This window comes from Indicator indicator, chromosome 3 (assembly GCF_027791375.1).
Source record: "Indicator indicator isolate 239-I01 chromosome 3, UM_Iind_1.1, whole genome shotgun sequence".
In the NCBI taxonomy this organism is placed as follows: Eukaryota; Metazoa; Chordata; class Aves; order Piciformes; family Indicatoridae; genus Indicator; species Indicator indicator.
In genome coordinates, this window is record NC_072012.1 from 1,341,979 (window position 1) to 1,369,350 (window position 27,372).

General features: G+C 42.9%; 1 protein-coding gene across 1 annotated transcript in view; it reads right to left on the reverse strand.

Annotated features, from left to right (window-relative positions):
- The window catches only part of OTOGL (otogelin like), a 180,405-nt gene that overhangs the window by 105,137 nt on the left and 47,896 nt on the right, over positions 1-27,372 (reverse strand). Inside the window, exons 11-21 of the mRNA XM_054399714.1 lie at positions 17,788-17,896; positions 17,464-17,510; positions 15,899-16,044; positions 13,482-13,605; positions 10,988-11,165; positions 9,378-9,502; positions 6,909-7,118; positions 5,429-5,594; positions 4,320-4,394; positions 1,186-1,238; positions 237-399 (exon numbers count right to left, since the gene is read on the reverse strand). Coding sequence (XP_054255689.1) covers positions 237-399; positions 1,186-1,238; positions 4,320-4,394; positions 5,429-5,594; positions 6,909-7,118; positions 9,378-9,502; positions 10,988-11,165; positions 13,482-13,605; positions 15,899-16,044; positions 17,464-17,510; positions 17,788-17,896 — 1,396 coding nt within the window. The remainder of the gene's footprint in view (positions 1-236; positions 400-1,185; positions 1,239-4,319; positions 4,395-5,428; positions 5,595-6,908; positions 7,119-9,377; positions 9,503-10,987; positions 11,166-13,481; positions 13,606-15,898; positions 16,045-17,463; positions 17,511-17,787; positions 17,897-27,372) is intronic.

Sequence of the window (27,372 nt, forward strand, 5' to 3'; positions counted from 1 at the left end):
AGACTACATCCACTGGTCTGCCTGAATCTACCCCTTCAGTTATGGCATCATAGAATGCTATCACATTAGTTGGCCTTTTAAATGTTTATCTCTGCAAACAATATAAAGAACAATAGCTTCAAAATTAGGGGTGTGGTACCACTGGAATTTTAAAAGAGAGGGAGAAAAAAAAAACCAATGATACAGTGAAAAATATGTATATGCCTTGTGCTCCAGGTTGTTCTGCCAAAGCTTACCCAGGGGGGCAAATGCAGCCACTTGCACAGGGTGGTGAGGGGACACAGGAGAAGTTCATGGCAAGGTTTGCACAAGAGATGCCACAATTCACACCCGCAGCTGGCAATCCAGGCACAGGGAATCTGCAGTCATAGTAGATTTTTCCTTCAGGGCATATGTGAACTTCAAATGCAAAATGCAGGTTAAATGAGACCATCTGCTCTTTTACACTGAAGAGTTTCTATCTGGTTCAGTTCCAAAGCTACTTAACTTTACTGCACAGTTAGCCTACATTACAGCATACATAAGAATATAATCTGAATAAAACTTCATTTGTCTTAGATATATATTATATATATATAGAGAGAGAGATAGGTAGATATATATTATATATAGATATAGATATACTATAACTTCATTTGTCTTAGAGAGATATAAAATCAATACATGTTTTAATGATTTAAAAAAAAAAAAGGACCAAAACTTAATATTAAGCATCTGGATCTATGCACTCTGGATCTGATATTCAGCCCATTTTTAACTGAGTAATTATGCCTTAAGTGGACAGAGCCTTTAGAAGTGGCATAATTTTCAGTGTACTGAATTCTCTTCTAAATCATGAGAAATTAATTGCAATTTACTTTCTAGAAATTGAGATCCTAAGGCTTCCTAAACATGGATAGTAAGCCTAATCTTAGCTACTCCCACATGAACATATTGACCTCCATCTCACATGTACTTTTGTTGGGTTTTTTTTCCATTTCTGAGCTAGTAGTACAATTTATGCTACAGAAAAATGGAAAAAAAAAGAAAAAACAAAACAAAGAAAAGATCACTTCTGTTTCTAACATTTTAAAGATGTTAAGGATCTCATCATGAAAACACACCATGAGGAGAAAATCAAATTACTCATTCGCTGTCAAAAGCTTTCTCTGTGCTACTGCAGTGTGAAACAAGGCTGTCCATTACCTGTGTTTTCTGTAGTGGCTTCAACACATGTCACTGTTCCATTGAGGCACTGGCTGAAAAAGAAAAGTAAAGCCATCTTTATTCCAAGGGAAAATGTTTTGTAATCACCATTGGAAAAGATACAGAGGTATCTATATCTATATCTATATCTATATCTATATCTATATCTATATCTATATCTATATCTATATCTATATCTATATCTATATCTATATCTATATCTGTATATCATCTCTATCTCTATATCTATATCATCTATATCTATATATCTATATCATCTCTATCTATATCTATGTCTATATCATCTTTATTTCTATCTCTATATCATCTCTATATATATCATCTCTATATCTCTATATCATATCATCTCTATCTATATCATCTCTTTCTCTCTCTCTCTCATCTCTATCCCTATCTCTATCCCTATCTCTAGCATCTATCTCTATATCATATATATCTATCTCTGTCCCTATCCCTATCCCTATCCCTATCTCTATATCATCTACCTCTATATCATCTATCCCTATCCCTATCTCTATCTCTATCTCTAGCATCTATCTCTATATCATCTATATCTATATCATCTCTATCTATCTCTATATCTCTATCTCTATATCATCTACATCTATCCCTATGTTTATCTCTATATCTATCTATATCATCTATATCTATATCTATATCATCTCTATCTATATCTATAACTGTATCTCTATCTATCCCTGTATCTATATCTATATCTGTATCTATATCATCTCTATAACTATATCATCTCTATCATCTATATCTATATCTATATCTATATCATCTATATCTATATCTATCTGTATATATATACATATATATATAATAGAACTTAACCAAACCTGAACAATGGAAATCAGTAGAAGGAAGATTAAAAATGTGAACATTCTGCCTAACATTTGAGTGGTGTTTTCTAACCACTGCTATGCAATGAGGGCCCAGACTCCCAAAGGTGTGTGTTTATGTGCTATTTCATTACCTGACTTGCACTTGTTACAGTTTGGAGAGGGAACTTTAGCCTAGTTCCTACTGCAGAGACTGAAAGCAAAATCAATTACCATTGGATGCAAAAGGAAAATGATGCTAAGGTTTATAGAATTCATTGGCTTGCTAATGGGATATAGGGCAGAGGCAGAAACAGTTCTTGCTCTCTTTTCTTCTTCTGTCACTTCTGCTTGCAACTTCTGTCTCTCTCTCCTATGGCCTTGCCAGGGGATCTCTGTTTTGACTCCTGTGTGAGGTAACAGGAAGGAGGGAGGGAGTGGGGGAGAAGGTGAGTGGTCCCCCTAGATCCATTAAGAGGGATCTGAAGAGTTTCTGTGTTGTTTATAAATTGTAAATATCTCTATATTGTACATCTATTGTATATTTGGGACATATTCATTGCATTTCTAGATTGTAATTTGCTTGTAAATAGAGCTTCATTTGCTTCCATCCCAAACTGAGCTGGTCTGGAGATTTTATTTTGGGGGTAGTTTTCTCCAAACTGGTTGGGGGGTAATTTCAACCCCACCAGAGCACTGAAACAAAAGAGAAGCTGGGTGTGCTAGCCTCTGGGGGAGCACAGGGCCAGGTGATTCAGGATGCTGGCAATGTTACACAAAACCTTGGTAAATATGGAAGGCTACAGGATTCAAATTTCTTGTTGCACAGACACTAGGACACACAGCTTGGTTCTTTTTGTGATCAAAAATACAGAACTGCAGGAAAACAAATGCAACAATTAGCCTAGTAAATATGGAAGGGTACAGTATGCAAATTAATTGTTGCACAGACACTAGGACACACAGCTTTGTTCTTTTTGTGACAAAAATACAGAACTGCAGGGAAAGAAATGCAACAATAAACCTAGTCCTCACTTTCCCCTTTTCCTAAAAAAAAAAAAGTGTAAAAAAAGAAAAAAAGTTAAAAAAGCAAAGCACTGCAGAGGCATAGCAAAGCAGAAAAATTAAGCCCTAACTCTCACCTCTTGGAACGACAAGATAAGTTTCAATCCAGTCAAGTGTCATAGATAAAACCTGAGCAAAAATCAACCTTGACACAAAAGTCTCAATTTGCTGACCTTAAACTAGCAGGTTGAGAGCAGCTCTTGTAAAATTAACAAGTTCCAGTGAGGTCAGAATTCCATCATGAATTAATTACACAAAATGACACAAATATAGCTCCTTGCAAGCCTTTGTTTGGAAGCCTTTCCAAAATAGAATCACGTTGTTTATGCTTTCAAAACCAGCCTCATGTTGCTATCATAATGCTCCCAGGTCTAGGAACAGGACTGCAATCTCTGTGTGTGGATTTCCAGATAGTCTCTGTTGTTGGTGTTAAAATAAGCAGGTAGACACTCCAACTTGTATCAGGCTCCCTTTTACTAACAAAACCCCAAATCTGTAATAAAAATAAAGACTTAGTACAATAGTCCTCTATTCTCTGTGAAAGAATTCACACAGCTCTTGAGTAGCCTCCAAACTACATGATACAATCCCAGGCACCCTTATGGGCTGGGCAGGGACTGGCTGGAGAGCAGCCCTGAAGAAAAGGCCTTGGGGGTGCTGGTGGAGGAGAAGCTCAACAGGAGCCAGCAGTGAGCACTTGCAGCCCAGAGAGCCAAGCAGAGCCTGGGCTGCAGCAAGAGAAGTGTGGCCAGTAGGTCAAAGGAGGTGATTCTCCCCCTCTGACCACTCTGCTGAGACCCCACCTGGAGTACTGCACCCAGTTCTGGAGCCTCTGTTACAGGAAGGATGTGGAGGTGCTGGAAGGTGTCCAGAGAAGGGCCACGAGGATGAGCAGAGCGCTGGAGATGCTCTGCTCTGGAGACAGACTGAGAGAGTTGGGGTTGTGCAGTCTGGAGAAGAGAAGGCTCCCAGGAGACCTTCTTGTGGCCTTGTAGTATCTGAAGGGGGCTCCAAGAAAGCTGGGGAGGGACTTTTGAGGGTGTCAGGGAGTGATAGGACTGCGGTTGGATGTGGCTGTGAGCAACCTGCTGTAATGTAAGGTGTCCCTGCCCATGGCAGAGGGGTTGGAGCTGGATGATCCTTGAGGTCCCTTCCAACCCTGACAATTCTGTGATTCTCTGATACATGACATGAGAAAGAAAACCTCTTGGTGCTCAAACCTACCAGGAGCCTGTTGGCGTGAGGAGGATTTCTCCAGGCTGGAGGGCTTTGCCCTTGTAAAGACAATGACAGGCAGATCTGTTAAAAGAATATTCATGCATGTAGATACAAAAGCAAGATGAAATGGGATGTTAGGGCAATCCATTTATAAAGCTGTTATGATAAGCCTCTCATATAATTCATTAACTCAACCTTTACAATTACAATATACTTCTAAAGGCAACATTCAAAGGATGACAATCTGTATTGAAGTCAGTGACAAAACTCCTGCAGTCCTCACCAAAGCCAGCACTCTCCTCAAGGTCCATGCTATTTATTTGCTGTTTCTGTGCATCAGTGTTATAGAAAGGAGCTTTTCTTCCCAGTTATGGCAACACATAGTTCCTTTTCAAAGTACTGTCAGAATCACAGGACAGAGGCATTACCACAGCAAGAATCATTACCTCTGTCTGTGGTAAGAGCCTAGTGGGATAGATAGAGCAACAGAATTCCTGAGGAACCATGCAAAAATATGGGAATACCAAGTGACCTCACACTCTTCAGTGCTTTGAAACAATCTTTGTCCCTACAGGATGAACATTACTGGCCTTTCCCACATACATACCACAGTAAACAGCAATAACTCTCTGTAATTTTGACATTTGTATAAATGCTCATTCCAGTTTTTCATTCAGGATCTGAAATCAGTAATTCCCCATAATGGTAATCTGTAAAACTATTTCCTTCCTTTGATCAATTCCTCCCATGTAACTGAAGGGATTTGCATTGTGAGACAGAAGAAAGGGCACTCCTAGCTGCTTTCTCCATGACTTTATGAATTATAGTACTACTTAAATTCTCTCTCATTTTTTTCTCAGGTGTTAAACCCAAGATTTCCATGTGAAAATGGTTTCCAATGGATTAGAAAACTTTCATCACCCTTCTCTAAAGCAGTGTGGTGTAGTAGATGACTGTCTACACAGCAGCAGATTGATTAGTATAAAGAATATGAAATATTCACATATTGCCTGCCAGAAGTCTACATCTTGAGGGAAAGAGGAGAAAAACTACTTTAAATATTGCTGTAAAGAGTAAATGTGTCTACACACACTCTTTATTTTCTGATTACTTACATTGATACACAAAAGTTGACTGACTCTTCAAAGTATTTCCCATCAGGACAATTACATCCTTCTGCACAGTCATCTCCACAGATATTTGCCATAGAACGTGAGGAACAGGAGTGTTTACAAAAAGAAGAGCACTGGTGATAAATCATACCACTGTGACACATCACAGCTGGAGGAGAGAGAGGGAGAAAGAAAGGAGAACAACAAACTCTTACAATGTGGAAAATAAAAAACAAAGCATCCAGTTCTGGGCCCTCAGTTCAAGAAAACTGTTGAGTTGCTGGAACTTGTCCAGAGAAGGGCAACAAAGCTGGTGAGGGGTCTGGAGCACAGCCCTGTGAGGAGAGGCTGAGGGAGCTGGGGGTGTTGAGCCTGGAGAAGAGGAGGCTCAGGGGAGACCTCATTGCTGTCTACAACTCCCTGAAGGGAGGTTGTAGCCAGGTGGGGGTTGGGCTCTTCTCCCAGGCAACCACTGACAGGAGGAGAGGACACAATCTCAAGCAGTGCCAGGGGGGGTTTGGGCTGGATGTGAGGAAGAAATTCTTCCCAGACAGAGAGATTTGCCATTGGGATGAGCTGCCCAGGGAGGTGGTGGAGTCACCATCCATGGAAGTGTTTAAAAACAGCCTGGATGAGGCACTTAGTGCCATGGGTCAGTTGATTAGATGGTGTTGGGTGATAGGTTGAACTTGATAATCTGGGAGGTCTTTTCTAACCTGATTAATTCTGTGATTCTCTCTGTGAAGAATTTCTTCCTCACATCTAGCCCAAACCTCCCCTGGCACAGCTTGAGACTGTGTCCTCTCATTCTGTCTCTGGTTGCCTGGATGAAGAGAACAACCCTCACCTGGCTACAGCCTCCCTTCATACAGTTGTAGATGGCAATAAGGTCTCCCTTGAGCTTCCTCTTCTCCAGGCTCAACACCCCCAGCTCCCTCAGCCTCTCCTCACAGGGCTGTGCTCCAGACCCCTCCCCAGCTTTGTTGCCCTTCTCTGGACACCTTCCAGTACCTCAACATCTCTCTTGAATTGAGGGGCCTAGAACTGGACACAGCCTTGCTCTCCAGACCCCTCCCCAGCCTTGTTGCCCTTCTCTGGACACATTCAAGCAACTCAATATATTTCTTTAATTACTGTAGCCTAACAAAGTCTTCCATACAACTTCAGGATGCAAAGTCACAGAATCACAAAATGTTAAGGGTTGGAAGTGACCTCCAGAGATAATCAAGCCCAACCCCCCCCCTGCCAAATCAGGATCACCTAGGGCAGGCCACACAGGAACACATCCAGGTAGGTTTTGAAAGTCTCCAGAGAAGTCAGAAATGTAAATGCTGCCTGTGGGAAATGTAAAGGGACAGGCACCTGCTGTGAGGCAGCTTGAGCTCCCCGACTCAGATACCTGACATAAGGGCTATCAGCTTCCTTCTGTTTTGTGAAGTTGACACATTTCTACAAGACACTGCATTTTGCAAAGGTGACTCACCACAGTATGACACCTGAGACCTGAAGTCAACCAGGACCCCGTGCTTGCCACAGACATAAGCATAGTGTGCCAAGGCGTTGCACAAGCAGCTGCTTCCACACTGGCATGCATCGAAGCGGCACAGCTGGTAGTATAATCCTGGGCTGATGTAGGCATGGCAGGGAGCAAAAACTTCTTGACTGATGACATCACAGTGAGAGGCATAGCCAGCTAAGAGGAGGTGACACTGTTGTAGCCAGTTCCATTTTCATACAACTCTTAGTTGAGTATCACAGACCGTTAAAAGCAAACAGAGGCAGTGTGCAACAAAAGCTTGCATACAATGCAAAGTTCTGTGGTTTAAAACTGACATTGCAAGCAACTCCACAATGATTTCCACTCTGGATAAGAGTTACTATACAGAATCAGCTATGCCTTCCTCTAGTAGTACAGGAAACTTAAATGGTTAAATAAAGTTCAAAACAGGTAATGTATTTCAAAAGAGTTAGTTGGAAGAGTCCTCCAAGGCTTGGAACAGGTATTTTCCTACTTGATGTTTCATTCAGGTTTGAAATCAGGTTTCAGAGAATCATAGAATCAAGCAGGTTGGAAGAGACCTCCAAGATCATCCAGTCCAACCTATCACCCAGTCCTACCCAATCAACCAGACCATGGCACTAAGTGCCTCAAAGTATTTGAAATCAGCAATGGCCTGTGGAGGCAGGAAGCATTATAAACTAGAGTTCAAGGGCATGCAAGTCCCAGCTTGGCCTTCTAGCACCAACAGACCCTCCTCCTACCATTGCCATGTACTACCACCACAAGCAGTGAAATATCTCAGGAACACCATAGTGTGGATCATATTTCAGCCAGTTGTGCTGATAAAAGAGTGCCCCTAGCCTTCATCCTCCCACACACACACACACTGACACAAGGATTTCTAGAGTCTCTCAGTAAACTAGATGGGAGGAGTAAACTTGGTTGAAAAGAAAAATGGCAAAAGAAGTAGACAAAGGAGCAAACATTTCTTTTTCAGTTTCAGCAGATTAAGATCACAGACCTGGAAAAATATTTGTACTAGCTCTGAACAGGTTACAGTGTGGGGCAGGACTCAGAAACTGCTTTTTCCAGTTATGATTACAAGATCAGAGGAAAAATCAGGTTGGAAGGGACCTTGGAGGGTCATTTAGTCCATCCTCCTCTGCTAAGCAGCCTACATTTATGTCAAACTCCACCTTCACTGAGGAAGCACAGAACTGAAGGCAAGGTGATAAATATCTTGGAGAAAGCTAACTTGGATGAGCTGTACTGCTTCAGAATACAGTCAATGCTGAAGGCATAAAAAGTCTTCATTGTCTCACAGTATATCAGAGGTTGGAAGGGACCTCAACAGATCATCAGGTCCAACCCCCCTACCAAAGCAGGATCACCTAGGATAGTCTCCACAGGAATGCATCCAGGTCGGGTTTGGAAAGTCTCCAGAGAAGGAGACTCCACAAACCCCCTGGGCAGCCTGCTCCAGGGCTCTGGCACCCTCACTGTAAAGTTTCTCCTCATGTTGAGCTGAAATCTTCTCTGTTCAAGTTTGAACCCATTGTTCCTTGGCTTATTCCTGTGCACCACCCAAAAGAGCCTGGCCCCCTCCACTTGACACCCACCCCTCAGGTATTTATAGACATTGATCAGATCCCCTTTCAGTCTTCTCTTCCTCTTAGAATGTCCCAGATTTTTAAAGGTTTATGGTTATTCTAGGCTTGATCCCACAGCTCTAAATATGGCCAGATCCCACATCCTTAGCAAGACCTTACGTTGGAAACATTGAAAACATTAGACTAAATTCTGTCAGAACTGGCATCTACTGTCTGCCTATTGTCTTCATTAATTGAAAAGAACAACAGCATGGCAAGTAGGAGACAGTGAAAGTTCAATGCAAGACATGAGCATGTCAACCAGACCAAACTGAATCTCTTGACTCAGGAATTCAAGCAAAGCCACAGAGCTCAGACTGATTGCATCAGTTTGCGTCAGAAAGCATAGATGGAGGATAAGGAAACATTTACTGCCACAAGAGTGGAGACACCAGAGACAGACCTTTTGATCTGAACCTTGGCTCAGCAAGACACCCTCTCCTGCACTTTGTCAATCTATAAACATGCATCCCAGCAGTCCTCCTGACTGGTCTAATTTACAGGGCTCCAGATTGTATTCTGCCTAGCACTCTGCTTGTCTGTTAGACAGCAGAATTGAGGACTCCTGGCCAGTGCACTTAGCATTTAATTATCAACTAGCTTGTATTTGCAAAGGGCTTGCTTCATTTTACATGCTAAATGTATGGGAAGGGAAAAACAAAAGAAAGAAAAGGGAAAGAAGGAGTCCCCATCTACAACTGAAGCTGGAATGCATGTATGTGCAAGTCATTCACAGAGAAAATAAAACATGTCCCATAGGAATAAGACATAGATAATTCCAGACTCCCATGTGGGAACATACCATTTTGCTGATTAATGTTGCAGGGATCAACCACAGGAATATTAATAGGCACAGAACAAGCTGAAGAAACCTTCCATGCATTGGCATGAAGTTGTGGGGTCCCTTCTATCATCCCTGCTGGAGAGCTGAAAAGGAAAAACAAAGAGCACTGCAAGCATCCTGCTGACCTTATGGATCATATGGATGAGGACAGGAGAACATCAAAAAGCCTTAGCTGCTCACTCACATTGAACATTCAGTGTTGCAAAAGAATTTCTATCTGTGAAAGGAAGAAAAGGCTTGTTCCTAGTATTTTACTAAAAAATATTCTTACATTCAAAGTATGCCCTCACTTATGCTTAATTCAAGTATTCTGAAATCAACTGGAGAAGGTATTACTGGAGGAAGGAATTAATGAGAGAAAAATTTGGCCTTTATTCAAGTCCATACATTCACTGAGATGTCAGAAGTTTGATCTGCTAGCCAATTTATTTTTCCAGAGGGGAGCTGTTTAATGCCGGTTTTCACCAAGTATTTCAAAAGCATTTGTTATTGGCAGCAAAGTTTTGTGATGCTGTAATTTGAGGAGCTTTGGAGGAAATTAAATGAAAAACAAGGGAAGTGTACCCTTCTAATTCAACTATTCCTGTGGTTTAGAATTACTTTTTTTTTTCCTATTAAAACTTGATGGGGACAAAAAAAAAATACAAGCAGTAGTAAGTATTAATCAGTTGAGGATGATACCAGTATTTCATCCATTCTTTTTATCAGTTCTCATGTATTTGCTCCAATGAAAATGCAGCAGCAGTGAGGGGGGAAAAAGGGCATTCAAGGATTATCATCATCCAGTATCTCTACAAACAATATGGTAGCTGTCAAGAATTGCTTAGCTAAACATCTTGGAATGACTCAGCTAAAAAGTGACCAACATTTCAATGAAGACATTTGTGACGGTTTTGAGACTGTCTTTTTATTTTTTCTTCACAAAGTTCAAGCAGAGAAAGTGAAGGAATGTAAATAAGTCACAGTTGGGTGCAAGGAAGCAAAATAATGATTGTTCTAAACACTTCCATTGGGGAGAAAGAAATGTTTAAGAATCTCTACTCAAAACAAGGTTGGGGAGTTGGGCAGTCTCAGCTTGCTTGTTGGGCTTCTGTCTGCTTCTTCCTTTCTGGCTGAAGATAAGACACTGACCTTGACAAGCTAAGTCTAACAGCCTCTCTGCTTCTTGACTCTCTGCCTTCTGCCAGGGGTGTCTGGGGGGAGTCCTTCTGGCTGGCTGGGAGGCCCTTTGGGGAAGGCCCCTTGGGGGAAGCAAAGGGGGTTTGGTTGTGCTTTTCTGTTGATTGTACCTATTTGTAACTGTTGTGAATAGTGTCTGTTTGTACAGATTCATTGCATTTCATCATAGATTGTAGATTTGCTTGTAAATACAGCTTGCATTTGCTTCCAGACTGAGCTAGCCTGGTTATTGTCAGTGTGGGATAAGGATTTCAGCTCTCACACTGTTACAACATTTTATGTTGGTTTGTTTAATAAAGTATGAACATGTTAATGGAAGAGAAATTAGGAGACAACTGCATTCAACAAAACTTCTCACTCATTGCTGAACACAACCTAAATGTACTCACAGAAAATCGTCTCTTAAATTCCCATTGTAAGTTCCACATAATCCTAACGTCCTTCTCTTCCAGCTGACATCAACTTGAACATAGATCCTCTCTCCATCTTTAGCAAACAATATCTTCAAACCAAAACTAGTCTTCAATTGAACAAAGAAAGAAGATATGTTCTGAATTTCAATGGCCCCTGCACATAGCAAAACAAAAAGAAAAACAAAGTCACTGGTATCCAACTTCCAAATTATATTGGTTTGCTCCACTGGAAAACAGATTTTGAAAACTCAGAAATAAGAGGACAAACTATGCACAACCTCAACTGCAGCCAAAAAAACCCTCACCCATTCTCCATCTGACCTTATGAGTCTACATATCTTATTCATTAACAATACAAATCAGGAATTGTAACTACTGTCAGCAGTAGCTGACTCTCTCATCTTTCTCTACCTGTGAGCTATCCAGAAACCTCTCTTGTATTTCTTTGGTTTAGAAGAAAGCAATGCGACAGCATGCCTCTGGCAATGAGAAGACAAGACAAGAAACCCCTTGTTTCTTAGTCATCAGGGATGTGATAAGATTAATTAACAGTTGTCTGCAAAGTGTATCATTTACTAGTGTTGATAAGACACCAGTACAGCTCCTTCCTTAGACTGTATGTGAACTACGACCCTATCAAATTCCCAGCCTTCCTTCCTAGAAAATTCTTTATGTGAGAAAATGGAAATTTCACACTCACAGCATTCATCTTGCTACACATTGTTGGGCTACTTGCAGCTGCAGGCTTAAAGCCTTAGAGCAGACCTATCTTCTTGGCAAGCATCCGTGACAAGTTCTGCATGGGACAGCAATGTGCCCTTATGGCCAAGAGAACCAATGGGATCCTGGGGTGCATCAACAAAACTGTGGCCAGCAGGGATAGGGAAGTTCTTCTCCCCCTTTACTCTGCCCTGCTCAGACCACACCTGCAATCCTGTGTCCAGTTTGGGGCTCCCCAGGTCAAGAGAGACAGAGACCTGCTGGAGAGAGTCCAAGGGAGAGCCAGGAGGATGCTTAGGGGACTTGAGCATCTCCCCTGTGAAGAGAGACTGAGAGCCCTGGGGCTGTTTAGTCTGGAGAAGAGAAGGCTGAGAGGGGATCTGATCAATGTCTCTCAAGAGCTGAGGGGTAGGTGTCAAGGGGAGGGGGCCAGGCTCTTTTGGGTGGTGCACAGGAATAAGCTGAGGAACAATGGAGACAAACTTGACCAGAGAAGGTTTCAGCTCAACATGAGGAGAAACTTCTTTCCAGTGAGGGTGCCAGAGCCCTGGAGCAGGATGCCCAGAGGGGTTGTGGAGTCTCCTTCTCTTGTCACATTCAAAACCCCACCTGGATACATTCCTGTGCAGACTACCCTGGGTGATGCTGCTTTGGCAGTGGGGTTGGACTGAATGATCTCTGGAGATCTATTCCAACCTCTAATGTTCTGTGATACTGTGTGATCCACCATGCATGCACACACACACTAAGTGCAAAAACTGAGAAGAGGCAGGTAAAATGCTTATGAGATCTTAGAAATGTGTTTAGCTGGTAAGACCTTCTAGATACATCCAACTGTCATGACTGTGACAACAAAATACCTATCACAGACATACTGTTGTGGCAGACTAGGGAAAGAGACAAGAAAGTGAATAGCTTTCTGATTCCAAAGACATACAATTAAGTTATTAATGAAGTCATGAAGCAGAACTGTTAACATAGTTGTAAGTATAACTGAGCTGTGAAACTCATTGCCATAGGAAGCTGTCAATGCCAAAAGCAGAACTGTGACTGGGCAAATTCAATGAAGAAAAGGCATAGCTGCAACCTCCAGCACAAAACTCCCTAAACTCTGATGTGCTGAAGGCTGAGGAAGGAAAGGGGAACTCTGAGTTCATCCTTACAGAAAGAGTCTAAAACCAAGGAAGAATTTACTACTGATGACTGTAGGATATGAAATTACACAACAGCATTTCCAACTTCAGTGCTTAATTTTATAACACCCTTCTGAGGCTGATTTATTTGACAATCCTTTCCAAAACAGTGAAGTAACCTGCCTGAAATTGCAACCTAAGGTAGCACTGAAACACAGATCTCACACATGAATTCTATTCCATGGCATTAGTTCCAAAAAACCTTTAGTCAAGCTAGACCTCAAAGTCAGCATCAAGATGATTTCCAGCCTCTCTTCACCTCCCTTCATTTCCTACCTCCTCCTCCTTAAACACAAGGATTTTCTAGGTACTCTGCAAGATTGACATGCAAAGAAATGAGGGCGTAATGCAGGGCTCTATTTCACAGGCTGGAAAAGTGCCTTTCTAGAATAATTACTAAGGTTATAAAAAGCAAGTGATTGCACATTTCGTAAGTTATGTTTGCAGAAATTCCTTTTTCAGAGACAGGTGGTATTAAAAAAGCTTTGGAGCATACAAAAGCAAGAACACAAATCCTGATACAGTTCTTCACTTCACTACAGCCATTCACTTCTTACCATTAAGGTTAAACACTTGGTTAGAGGCAGTTTGCAGGTGACCATGTCTCGTGAGAGTCACTTGTTTGCTCACATCATCTTCAAGAACTAGCGTTACAGACTCAACGCAGGCGTGCTCAAAGTTCTAAGCACAAACAAATTTCACCATCAGAGACAAAGGCAAAGACATTAACATTATCATGTAAAGCAGAACCAACCAAACAGGAGGAGGGATGGAGCTCCTATGCTGTGGAGACAGACTGAGAGAGTTGGGGTTGTTCAGTCTGGAGAAAAGAAGGCTCCCAGGAGACCTTCTTGTGGCCTTCCAGGATCTGAAGGGGGCTACAAGAAAACTGGGGAGGCAATTTTTAGGGTGTCAGGGAGTGATAGGACTGGGGGGAATGGAGCAAAACTAGGAATGGGGAGATTCAGATTGGACGTTAGGAGGAAATTCTTCCCCATGAGGGTGGTGAGACACTGGAAGAGGTTGCCCAGGGAGGTGGTGGAAGCCTCATCCCTGGAGGTTTTTGCAGCCAGGCTGGATGTGGCTGTGAGCAACCTGCTGGAGTGTGAGGTGTCCCTGCCCATGGCAGGGGGATTGGAACTGGATGATCCTTGAGGTCCCTTCCAACCCTGACAATTCTATGAAAAAAACAGACAGGAAATACCAGAACTGCTATCAGGTAAATCCATTGTAAACTATCCCTCAAGGCATTAAACGGAGCACCCAAAATTGTGTCTAGAACGCAATAAAAGGTTACATAAGCATGTAAGAGCAAGGAGAATGTGTTTTAGCTATTATGGCAGTCTAGTAGTAAGTAGACAGATATCATCAAGTTCAAAATGCCATAGTTGCATGGCTACACTAGGTACTCTTCATTGCTTGGTTAGGCAGTGTTGGAGCAAGAGTCTGACACAGTCTACATCAAGTTCATGCAACCAGAGCCTAAATGCAGTAGTGCAGGAGAAATAAACTATTGCACACATGAAAGTGCTTCTCTCCTTGACATGTAATCAAGATCATGGAATCACAGAATTGTCAGGGTTGGAAAGGACCTCAAGGATCATCCAGTTCCAACCCCCCTGCCATGGGCAGGGACACCTCACACTACAGCAGGTTGCTCAGAACCACATTCAGCCAGGCCTTGTAAACTCCCAGGGATGAGGCTTCCACCACCTTCCTCTCTGACTGCAGATCAAAAGGATATAATTTTTCCAGAATTTAATATGCAATTTAATAATACAATAATTTAATAATATCTGACTATCCAAAATGGTGACTTCTAAACTAACTCACATCTATCATTTAGACTTCTATCCAGGCAGAATTTCTGAACCTAAGCACAGAACAAAAGATGACATGCAACCATCTTAAACCAAGCATATTATACTCCCCCAAGATCCATGTGTTTTCATCCAGAAACTTCCCAAGGTGCCTACAGTTTTGCTAAGGGTCATTTTCAGTAGCATCCTTATGATTTAGTGGATAACTAACCAATGATTGCATGCTTGAGGCCATCTAACAGGCAGAACCAGGAGTCTCAACACCTATGCTGGAGAAGGAGGTACTTCAGAAAAAAAAAAAGTAAGAGGCACTATCTTTTGAAGGGATATAAAAGACAGTCCTATAGTATCACAGAATCACAGAATGTTAGGGGCTGGAAGGGACCTCCAAAGCTCATCCAGTCCAACCCCCCCTGCCAAAGTAGAATCACCTAGAGCAGATCACACAGGAACACATCCAGGCAGGTTTTGAATATCTCCAGAGAGGGAGTAGGTCAGTTTCAGTGCATCACTCCCTGCTAATGAGTTGAGTCATCCTAGCCCTTGGCAGCCTGGAATTCACAGCCTCAAAGTCTCTTCTCCTGAGAGCTGAGATTTGACTAAGAACATCATTAAATCTAGTCTCCTGGTTAAGCAATTTTTGTGAGCACTTCTATTTGTAAAGCCTACTATTGTGTACCTGCCAAAATACTCTCAAATAACTGTGTGTGGTGGTTAGTCTCCTCAATACTTTTCTAAAAGACATTGCTCCAACAAATTAAATGTGCTATAATGTATCAAATAAAAGCAGGCTGCCATGGGAGATTGTGGAGTCTCCCTCTCTGGAGATATTCCAAGACCTGCCTGGATGTGTTCCTGTGTGATCTGCTCTAGGTGATCCTGCTCTGGCAGGGAAGTTGGACTGGATGAGCTTTGGAGGTCCCTTCCATTCTGTGTGAATTCTGTGTGAAAATGTGAAGCTGAAAAAAAAAAATAAAACCCCTTTCACTTACCTAGCAGTGTATTAAACCTATTAATTGCTGCCTTGCTGCCAGCAGTAAAGCAGTGTCACTTTATGCTTTCTGTATAACACAACAGAGCTGTTTACAGCAGAACCTATGAAACAAACGTGCCTGGCAGGTTTGTGTGAGTGTTCCACAAAAAATGTGACTTACCTGTCCACAAGGAGCTTTCTGTAAAGTGATTGTGAATTTGTTTTTTCCAGTGCCTTTGACCAAGATGTACTGGCAAAGCCCCAGAGAGGTAAAATGACGTCCATCAAATGTTGTGAAATGAGAGCTACCTATGATGGAGCACTCGGCTTGAGAGAAAAAGGAGAAACAAGAATAGTCACTTGGGTGAGAATGTGTCATTAACCTGTAAATGATGGAAGAGACACAAATAAGAAACTTTTTCCTTATTTCTAAGCACATCATCCAGGCTAACTTTACCTAGTTGTTATGGCACTGGGAAATCCAATCAGTTGTGCTCCCTATTTCCATCAGCTGCTCTCTCATACTGCACACACTGATGTGCAGCCCCCTGTAGTTCCTACCAGATGAGATGCCTTTCCCTCATAAGTTCTCTAAAATACAAAAGGGTTTTTGCTTTATTACAACTTTAAAGTCTCCTAGGATCTTCCTCATCATCTTTTGGCATCACAGTGTGAAAGAGGACAAGCTTCTTTCTTCTTCCTTCTATGTACTGTGGCAGGTGTGTGTCCTCAGGGCACATTTATATTCATCTCTGAGTTCAGATCAGGAGTGCACTGTTGAAGCATGTCCCTAGTGCATCTCAACTTACTTCACTTTCATTCACACCATGGGGAAGTGTCAAAGCACGTGAACTAGGTTCACTTTGGCTGCAAACTGCTGCAGGAGGTGCTCCATGGGAGCACATCCAACCTGCTCCCTCTACTAACAGGCATTTGGTCTCTAGGACAAGACTAGGCTGGTCCTAATTAACCCTCCACATGCACATACAACACACACAAGGCATATGTAGTGGTTCAAAGTATCAGCTGGTTTACACTACAGGTCTGCCTCACCAAGCCTTGCTTAGAAACTCTTTAGCCTTGTTTATATCTTATTCAGAGAGGGCTCCTTAGTATGTAAAAAATTCTTTTTCCCACAAGTTTCATAACACAATCTTGTCTAAGATACAGAATTGTCAAGGGAGTTTCACTACCCAGCTACTGCATGTTCTTCTGGGTAACTCATTTCAGACTATCTTTAAAGGTAAGAATCATTATCCATACATGAACTGCTGCCAGCAGGGAGAAAATCCAGCACCTGAGTACCAGAGTGAGGTTTTTCATTATAGTTGCACCTAGAACTGAGGAGATCCTTAGTCCTGGCCTAGGTACTGTGCAGGCAGTAGAAATAAGAACACAGGGCATGAAAAGAAGATATAAAACAAGAAGTGGATGTAGCACACTGAGTTGGGGGAGCAAAGGGGGAAAGGTAAGATGAGTAGAAGTAAGAACACAGGGCATGAATAGAAGATATAAAACAAGAAGTGGATGTAACACACTGAGATGGGGGAACAAAGGGGAAAAGGTGAGCTAAGTCAGGTGGTCAGGCAGTTAACAGCTTCACTGTTAGCAGCTGGACCACTGCTACTCTCAACATCCACCTATTTAGTCTTCCCAAGCCCTTGGAACCTATTTGTCCTCTTGTCTTCTGAAAAGTTTAGCCCTTATGTTCACTGAGCAAATAGAAGAATACTGAAACACAGATACCTGGGCAGTCGTGATCAGTACAATTCCAAATGCCACCAGTACAAATACTGAAAAGGAAAAATAAATAATAAATTCAACCAACCAACCAATCAAAAATCTTACAGAAATTCATGATTCTGATCTTTAACAAAAAGAGCCAATTTTAGGCTAATTAATAGGTCTTGAATTCAGCCTTTCCATGGAACAGCCTGCATATTTTCATGATACACAGGGCCCAGACTGTAATACATAGCTAGTAGCTGTTCTTGAAAACTAAAGTGTGATTATCCTGTTAAACTATGAGCAGCAGCCACAGAGAAACACATACATGAGGTTAACACATACCAGTTGCTACATTCTTGTTCAATTTTTGAGCCTACAGGGAAGGCAGTTCCGTGATACATGCAGGGGCAATTCGACACAGAGATACAAGTTCCATTTTCCAAAATGAGACCTAGTGGGAAGTTAATAAAGGAGATTAAAAAAAAAAAAAAAAACAAATTAACAACCTCTGAATTGCTGCTTTTCCCCTATCTGACTCAAACATTGAAATGTGCCAGAAAGTGATTTCATACGTCTTAACTCAGGAGTCACTCAGAGATTCGAGAGAGCTCAGAGTGATGAGCAGTGAAGCCCTCTCAAAGCACTTGTAGCTCCGAATAGTTGTTCTATGCAAAAAGCCTGCCTTAAACATGTAAAACTGCACAGACTCAGAAATGCCTGCCTTAGGCGTGTAAAACTGTACAGACTCAGAAATGCCTGCCTTGGGCATGTAAAACTGTACAGACTCAGAAGTGCCTGCCTTAGGCATGTAAAACTGTACAGACTCAGAAATGCCTGCCTTAAGCATGTAAAACTGCACAGACTCAGAAATGCCTGCCTTAAGCATGTAAAACTGTACAGACTCAGAAATGCCTGCCTTAGGCATGTAAAACTGTACAGACTGAGAAGTGCCTGCCTTAAGCATGTAAAACTGTACAGACTCAGAAATGCCTGCCTTAGGCATGTAAAACTGCACAGACTCAGAAATGCCTGCCTTAAGCATGTAAAACTGTACAGACTCAGAAGTGCCTGCCTTAAGCATGTAAAACTGCACAGATTCAGAAATGCCTGCCTTAGGCGTGTAAAACTGCACAGACTCAGAAATACCTGCCTTAAGCATGTAAAACTGCACAGACTCAGAAGTGCCTGCCTTAAGCATGTAAAACTGCACAGACTCAGAAGTGCCTGCCTTAGGCGTGTAAAACAGTACAGACTCAGAAATGCCTGCCTTAGGCATGTAAAACTGCAGAGACTCAGAAATGCCTGCCTTAAGCATGTAAAACTGTACAGACTCAGAAACGCCTGCCTTAAGCATGTAAAACTCCACAGACTCAGAAATGCCTGCCTTAGGCATGTAAAATTGCACAGCCTCAGAAATGCCTGCCTTAAGCATGTAAAACTGCACAGACTCAAAAATGCCTGCCTTAGGCATATGAAACTGTACAGACTGAGAAGTGCCTGCCTTAAGCATGTAAAACTGCACAGACTCAGAAATGCCTGCCTTAGGCGTGTAAAACTGTACAGACTCAGAAATGCCTGCCTTAAGCATGTAAAACTGCACAGACTCAGAAATGCCTGCCTTAGGCGTGTAAAACTGTACAGACTCAGAAATGCCTGCCTTAAGCATGTAAAACTGTACAGACTCAGAAGTGCCTGCCTTAAGCATGTAAAATTGCACAGACTCAGAAATGCCTGCCTTAAGCATGTAAAACTGTACAGACTCATAAATGCCTGCCTTAGGCGTATAAAACTGTACAGACTCAGAAGTGCCTGCCTTAAGCATGTAAAACTGCACAGACTCAGAAGTGACTGCCTTAAGCATGTAAAACTGTACAGACTCAGAAATGCCTGCCTTACGCATGTAAAACTGTACAGACTCAGAAGCGCCTGCCTTAGGCATGTAAAACTGTACAGACTGAGAAGTGCCTGCCTTAAGCATGTAAAACTGCCCAGACTCAGAAATGCCTGCCTTAGGCATATGAAACTGTACAGACTCAGAAATGCCTGCCTTAAGCATGTAAAACTGCACAGACTCAGAAATGCCTGCCTTAGGCATAGGAAACTGTACAGACTCAGAAATGCCTGCCTTAAACATGTAAAACTGCACAGACTCAGAAATGCCTGCCTTAGGCGTGTAAAACTGTACAGACTCAGAAGTGCCTGCCTTAAGCATGTAAAACTGTACAGACTCAGAAGTGCCTGCCTTAAGCATGTAAAACTGCACAGATTCAGAAATGCCTGCCTTAGGCATGTAAAACTCTACAGACTCAGAAATGCCTGCCTTAAGCATGTAAAACTCTACAGACTCAGAAGTGCCTGCCTTAGGCATGTGAAACTGTACAGACTCAGAAGTGCCTGCCTTAGGCATGTAAAACTGTACAGACTCAGAAGTGCCTGCCTTAGGCATGTAAAACTGCACAGACTCAAAAGTGCCTGCCATAAGCATGTAAAACTGCAGACTCAGAAATGCCTGCCTTAAGCATGTAAAACTGTACAGACTCAGAAGTGCCTGCCTTAGGCATGTAAAACTGCACAGACTCAGAAGTGCCTGCCTTAAGCATGTAAAACTGCAGACTCAGAAATGCCTGCCTTAAGCACGTAAAACTGTACAGACTCAGAAGTGCCTGCCTTATGCATGTAAAACTGCACGGACTCAGAAGTGCCTGCCTTAGGCGTGTAAAACTGCACAGACTCAGAAATGCCTGCCTTAAGCATGTAAAACTGCACAGACTCAGAAGTGCCTGCCTTAAGCATCTAAAACTCCACAGACTCAGAAATGCCTGCCTTAAGCATGTAAAACTGCACAGACTCAGAAATGCCTGCCTTAGGCATGTGAAACTGCACAGACTCAGAAATGCCTGCCTTAGGCATGTAAAACTGCACAGACTCAGAAATGCCTGCCTTAGGCATGTAAAACTGCACAGACTCAGAAATGCCTGCCTTAAGCATGTAAAACTGCACAGACTCAGAAGTGCCTGCCTTAAGCATCTAAAACTGCACAGACTCAGAAATGCCTGCCTTAAGCATGTAAAACTGTACAGACTCAGAAATGCCTGCCTTAGGCATGTAAAACTGCACAGACTCAGAAATGCCTGCCTTAAGCATGTAAAACTCCACAGACTCAGAAGTGCCTGCCTTAATCATGTAAAATTGCACAGACTCAGAAATGCCTGCCTTAAGCATGTAAAACTGCACAGACTCAGAAATGCCTGCCTTAGGCGTGTAAAACTGCACAGACTCAGAAATGCCTGCCTTAAGCATGTAAAACTGCACAGACTCAGAAGTGCCTGCCTTAAGCATGTAAAACTGCACAGACTCAGAAATGCCTGCCTTAGGCATGTAAAACTGCACAGACTCAGAAGTGCCTGCCTTCGGCATGTAAAACTGCACAGACTCAGAAACGCCTGCCTTAAGCATGTAAAAATGTACAGACTCAGAAATGCCTGCCTTAGGCATGTAAAACTGCACAGACTCAGAAATGCCTGCCTTAAGCATGTAAAACTGCACAGACTCAGAAGTGCCTGCCTTAAGCATGTAAAACTGCACAGACTCAGAAATGCCTGCCTTAAGCATGTAAAAATGTACAGACTCAGAAATGCCTGCCTTAAGCATGTAAAACTGCACAGACTCAGAAATGCCTGCCTTAAGCATGTAAAACTGTACAGACTCAGAAGTGCCTGCCTTAGGCATGTGAAACTGTACAGACTCAGAAGTGCCTGCCTTAATCATGTAAAACTGCTGTCTCAGAAGTGCCTGCCTTAGGCATGTAAAACTGTACAGACTCAGAAGTGCCTGCCTTAGGCATGTAAAACTGTACAGACTGAGAAGTGCCTGCCTTAGGCATGTAAAACTGCACAGACTCAGAAATGCCTGCCTTAAGCATATGAAACTGTACAGACTCAGAAATGCCTGCCTTAAGCATGTAAAACTGCACAGACTCAGAAATGCCTGCCTTAGGCATGTAAAACTGTACAGACTCAGAAATGCCTGCCTTAGGCATGTAAAACTGCAGAGACTCAGAAGTGCCTGCCTTAGCGTGTAAAACTGTACAGACTCAGAAGTGCCTGCCTTAAGCATGTAAAACTGTACAGACTCAGAAGTGCCTGCCTTAGGCATGTAAAACTGTACAGACTCAGAAGTGCCTGCCTTTGGCATGTAAAACTCTACAGACTCAGAAGTGCCTGCCTTAAGCATGTAAAACTGTACAGACTCAGAAGTGCCTGCCTTAAGCATGTAAAACTGCACAGACTCAGAAATGCCTGCCTTAGGCATGTAAAACTGTACAGACTCAGAAGTGCCTGCCTTAGGCATGTAAAACTCTACAGACTCAGAAATGCCTGCCTTAAGCATGTAAAACTGTACAGACTGAGAAGTGCCTGCCTTAAGCATGTAAAATTGCACAGACTCAGAAATGCCTGCCTTAGGCGTGTAAAACTATACAGACTCAGAAGTGCCTGCCTTAATCACGTAAAACTGTACAGACTCATAAATGCCTGCCTTAGACGTGTAAAACTGTACAGACTCAGAAGTGCCTGCCTTAAGCATGTAAAACTGCACAGACTCAGAAGTGCCTGCCTTAGGCATGTAAAACTGTACAGACTCAGAAGTGCCTGCCTTAGGCATGTAAAACTGTACAGACTGAGAAGTGCCTGCCTTAGCATGTAAAACTGCACAGACTCAGAAATGCCTGCCTTAGGCATATAAAACTGTACAGACTCAGAAATGCCTGCCTTAAGCATGTAAAACTGCACAGACTCAGAAATGCCTGCCTTAGGCATATGAAACTGTACAGACTCAGAAATGCCTGCCTTAAGCATGTAAAACTGCACAGACTCAGAAATCCCTGCCTTAGGCGTGTAAAACTGTACAGACTCAGAAGTGCCTGCCTTAAGCATGTAAAACTGCACAGACTCAGAAGTGCCTGCCTTAACCATGTAAAACTGCACAGACTCAGAAATGCCTGCCTTAGGCATGTAAAACTGTACAGACTCAGAAATGCCTGCCTTAGGCATGTAAAACTGTACAGACTCAGAAGTGCCTGCCTTAAGCATGTAAAACTGCACAGACTCAGAAGTGCCTGCCTTAGGCGTGTAAAATTCTACACTCAGAAGTGCCTGCCTTAAGCATGTAAAACTGCACAGACTCAGAAGTGACTGCCTTAAGCATGTAAAACTGCACAGACTCAGAAGTGCCTGCCTTAGGCATGTAAAACTGTACAGACTCAGAAGTGCCTGCCTTAGGCATGTAAAACTGTACAGACTGAGAAGTGCCTGCCTTAGGCATGTAAAACTGCACAGACTCAGAAATGCCTGCCTTAGGCGTGTAAAACTGCCCAGACTCAGAAATGCCTGCCTTAGGCATGTAAAACTGTACACACTCAGAAGTTCCTGCCTTAGGCATGTAAAACTGTACAGACTCAGAAGTGCCTGCCTTAAGCATGTAAAACTGCACAGACTCAGAAATGCCTGCCTTAGGCGTGTAATACTGCACAGACTCAGAAATGCCTGCCTTAAGCATGTAAATTGCACAGACTCAGAAATGCCTGCCTTAAGCATGTAAATTGCACAGACTCAGAAGTGCCTGCCTTAGGCATGTGAAACTGCACAGACTCAAAAGTGCGTGCCTTAAGCATGTAAAACTGACAGACTCAGAAATGCCTGCCTTAGCATGTAAAACTGCAGACTCAGAAATGCCTGCCTTAAGCATGTAAAACTGTACAGACTCAGAAGTGCCTGCCTTAGGCATGTAAAACTGCACAGACTCAGAAGTGCCTGCCTTAAGCATGTAAAACTGACAGACTCAGAAGTGCCTGCCTTAAGCATGTAAAACTGACAGACTCAGAAATGCCTGCCTTAAGCATGTAAAACTGCACAGACTCAGAAATGCCTGCTTTAGGCATGTAAAACTGTACAGACTCAGAAGTGCCTGCCTTAGGCGTGTAAAACTGTACAGACTCAGAAATGCCTGCCTTAGGCATGTAAAACTGCACAGACTCAGAAATGCCTGCCTTAAGCATATAAAACTGCACAGACTCAGAAATGCCTGCCTTAGGCATGTAAAACTGCACAGACTCAGAAATGCCTGCCCTAAGCATGTAAAACTGCACAGACTCAGAAGTGCCTGCCCTAAGCATGTAAAACTGCACAGACTCAGAAATGCCTGCCTTAGGCATGTAAAACTGCACAGACTCAGAAATGCCTGCCTTAGGCATGTAAAACTGCACAGACTCAGAAATGCCTGCCTTAAGCATGTAAAACTGCACAGACTCAGAAATGCCTGCCTTAAGCATGTAAAACTGCACAGACTCAGAAATGCCTGCCTTAGGCATGTAAAACTGCACAGACTCAGAAATGCCTGCCTTACGCATGTAAAACTGCACAGACTCAGAAGTTCCTGCCTTAAGCATGTAAAACTGCACAGACTCAGAAGTGCCTGCCTTAAGCATCTAAAACTGCACAGACTCAGAAATGCCTGCCTTAAGCATGTAAAACTGTACAGACTCAGAAGTGCCTGCCTTAAGCATCTAAAATGAACAGACTCAGAAGTGCCTGCCTTAAGCATGTAAAATTGCACAGACTCAAAAATGCCTGCCTTAGCATGTAAAACTGCACAGACTCAGAAATGCCTGCCTTAAGCATGTAAAACTGCACAGACTCAGAAATGCCTGCCTTAGGCATGTAAAACTGCACAGACTCAGAAATGCCTGCCTTAAGCATGTAAAACTGCACAGACTCAGAAGTGCCTGCCTTAAGCATGTAAAACTGCACAGACTCAGAAATGCCTGCCTTAGGCATGTAAAACTGCACAGACTCAGAAATGCCTGCCTTAAGCATGTAAAACTGCACAGACTCAGATATGTCTGCCTTAGGCATGTAAAACTGCACAGACTCAGAAATGCCTGCCTTAGGCATGTAAAACTGTACAGACTCAGAAATGCCTGCCTTAAGCATGTAAAACTGCACAGACTCAGAAGTGCCTGCCTTAAGCATGTAAAACTGCACAGACTCAGAAATGCCTGCCTTAGGCATGTAAAACTGCACAGACTCAGAAGTGCCTGCCTTAAGCATGTAAAACTGCACAGACTCAGAAGTGCCTGCCTTAAGCATGTAAAACTGCACAGACTCAGAAATGCCTGCCTTAAGCATGTAAAACTGCACAGACTCAGAAATGCCTGCCTTACGCATGTAAAACTGCACAGACTCAGAAATGCCTGCCTTAAGCATGTAAAACTGTACAGACTCAGAAGTGCCTGCCCTAAGCATGTAAAACTGCAGACTCAGAAGTGCCTGCCTTAAGCATGTAAAACTGCACAGACTCAGAAATGCCTGCCTTAAGCATGTAAAACTGCACAGACTCAGAAATGCCTGCCTTAAGCATGTAAAACTGTACAGACTCAGAAGTGCCTGCCTTAAGCATGTAAAACTGCACAGACTCAGAAGTGCCTGCCTTAGGCATGTAAAACTGCACAGACTCAGAATGCCTGCCTTAGGCATGTAAAACTGTACAGACTCAGAAGTGCCTGCCTTAAGCATGTAAAACTGCACAGACTCAGAAATGCCTGCCTTAGCATGTAAAACTGCACAGACTCAGAAATGCCTGCCTTAGCATGTAAAACTGTACAGACTCAGAAGTGCCTGCCTTAGGCATGTAAAACTGTACAGACTCAGAAGTGCCTGCCTTAAGCATGTAAAACTGCACAGACTCAGAAATGCCTGCCTTAGGCGTGTAAAACTGCACAGACTCAGAAATGCCTGCCTTAAGCATGTAAAACTGCACAGACTCAGAAATGCCTGCCTTAAGCATGTAAAACTGCACAGACTCAGAAGTGCCTGCCTTAGCATGTAAAACTGCACAGACTCAGAAGTGCCTGCCTTAAGCATGTAAAACTGCAGACTCAGAAATGCCTGCCTTAAGCATGTAAAACTGTACAGACTCAGAAGTGCCTGCCTTAAGCATGTAAAACTGCACAGACTCAGAAATGCCTGCCTTAGGCATGTAAAACTGCACAGACTCAGAAATGCCTGCCTTAAGCATGTAAAACTGCACAGACTCAGAAATGCCTGCCTTAAGCATGTAAAACTGCACAGACTCAGAAATGCCTGCCTTAGGCATGTAAAACTGCACAGACTCAGAAGTGCCTGCCCTAAGCATGTAAAACTGCACAGACTCAGAAATGCCTGCTTTAGGCATGTAAAACTGTACAGACTCAGAAGTGCCTGCCTTAGGCGTGTAAAACTGTACAGACTCAGAAATGCCTGCCTTAAGCATGTAAAACTGCACAGACTCAGAAATGCCTGCCTTAAGCATGTAAAACTGCACAGACTCAGAAATGCCTGCCTTAAGCATGTAAAACTGCACAGACTCAGAATGCCTGCCTTAAGCATGTAAAACTGCACAGACTCAGAAATGCCTGCCTTAGCATGTAAAACTGCACAGACTCAGAATGCCTGCCTTAAGCATGTAAAACTGCACAGACTCAGAAATGCCTGCCTTAGCATGTAAAACTGCACAGACTCAGAAATGCCTGCCTTAAGCATGTAAAACTGCACAGACTCAGAAATGCCTGCCTTAAGCATGTAAAACTGCACAGACTCAGAAATGCCTGCCTTAAGCATGTAAAACTGCACAGACTCAGAAATGCCTGCCTTAGGCATGTAAAACTGCACAGACTCAGAAGTGCCTGCCTTAAGCATGTAAAACTGCACAGACTCAGAAGTGCCTGCCTTAAGCATGTAAAACTGCACAGACTCAGAAATGCCTGCCTTAAGCATGTAAAACTGCACAGACTCAGAATGCCTGCCTTAAGCATGTAAAACTGCACAGACTCAGAAGTGCCTGCCTTAAGCATGTAAAACTGCACAGACTCAGAAATGCCTGCCTTAGGCATGTAAAACTGCACAGACTCAGAAATGCCTGCCTTAAGCATGTAAAACTGCACAGACTCAGAAATGCCTGCCTTAGGCATGTAAAACTGCACAGACTCAGAAATGCCTGCCTTAAGCATGTAAAACTGCACAGACTCAGAAGTGCCTGCCTTAAGCATGTAAAACTGCACAGACTCAGAAGTGCCTGCCTTAAGCATGTAAAACTGCACAGACTCAGAAACGCCTACCTTAAGCATGTAAAATTGCACAGACGCAGAAATGCCTGCCTTAAGCATGTAAAACTGCACAGACTCAGAAATGCCTGCCTTAGGCATGTAAAACTGTACAGACTGAGAAGTGCCTGCCTTAAGCATGTAAAATTGCACAGACTCAGAAATGCCTGCCTTAGCATGTAAAACTGCACAGACTCAGAAATGCCTGCCTTAAGCATGTAAAACTGCACAGACTCAGAAGTGCCTGCCTTAAGCATGTAAAACTGCACAGACTCAGAAGTGCCTGCCTTAAGCATGTAAAACTGCACAGACTCAGAAATGCCTGCCTTAAGCATGTAAAACTGCACAGACTCAGAAATGCCTGCCTTAAGCATGTAAAACTGCACAGACTCAGAAATGCCTGCCTTAGGCATGTAAAACTGCACAGACTCAGAAGTGCCTGCCTTAAGCATGTAAAACTGCACAGACTCAGAAGTGCCTGCCTTAAGCATGTAAAACTGCACAGACTCAGAAATGCCTGCCTTAAGCATGTAAAACTGCACAGACTCAGAAATGCCTGCCTTAGGCATGTAAAACTGCACAGACTCAGAAATGCCTGCCTTAAGCATGTAAAACTGTACAGACTCAGAAATGCCTGCCTTAAGCATCTAAAACTGCACAGACTCAGAAGTGCCTGCCTTAGGCATGTGAAACTGCACAGACTCAGAAATGCCTGCCTTAAGCATGTAAAACTGCACAGACTCAGAAATGCTTGCCTTAGGCGTGTAAAACTGCACAGACTCAGAAATGCC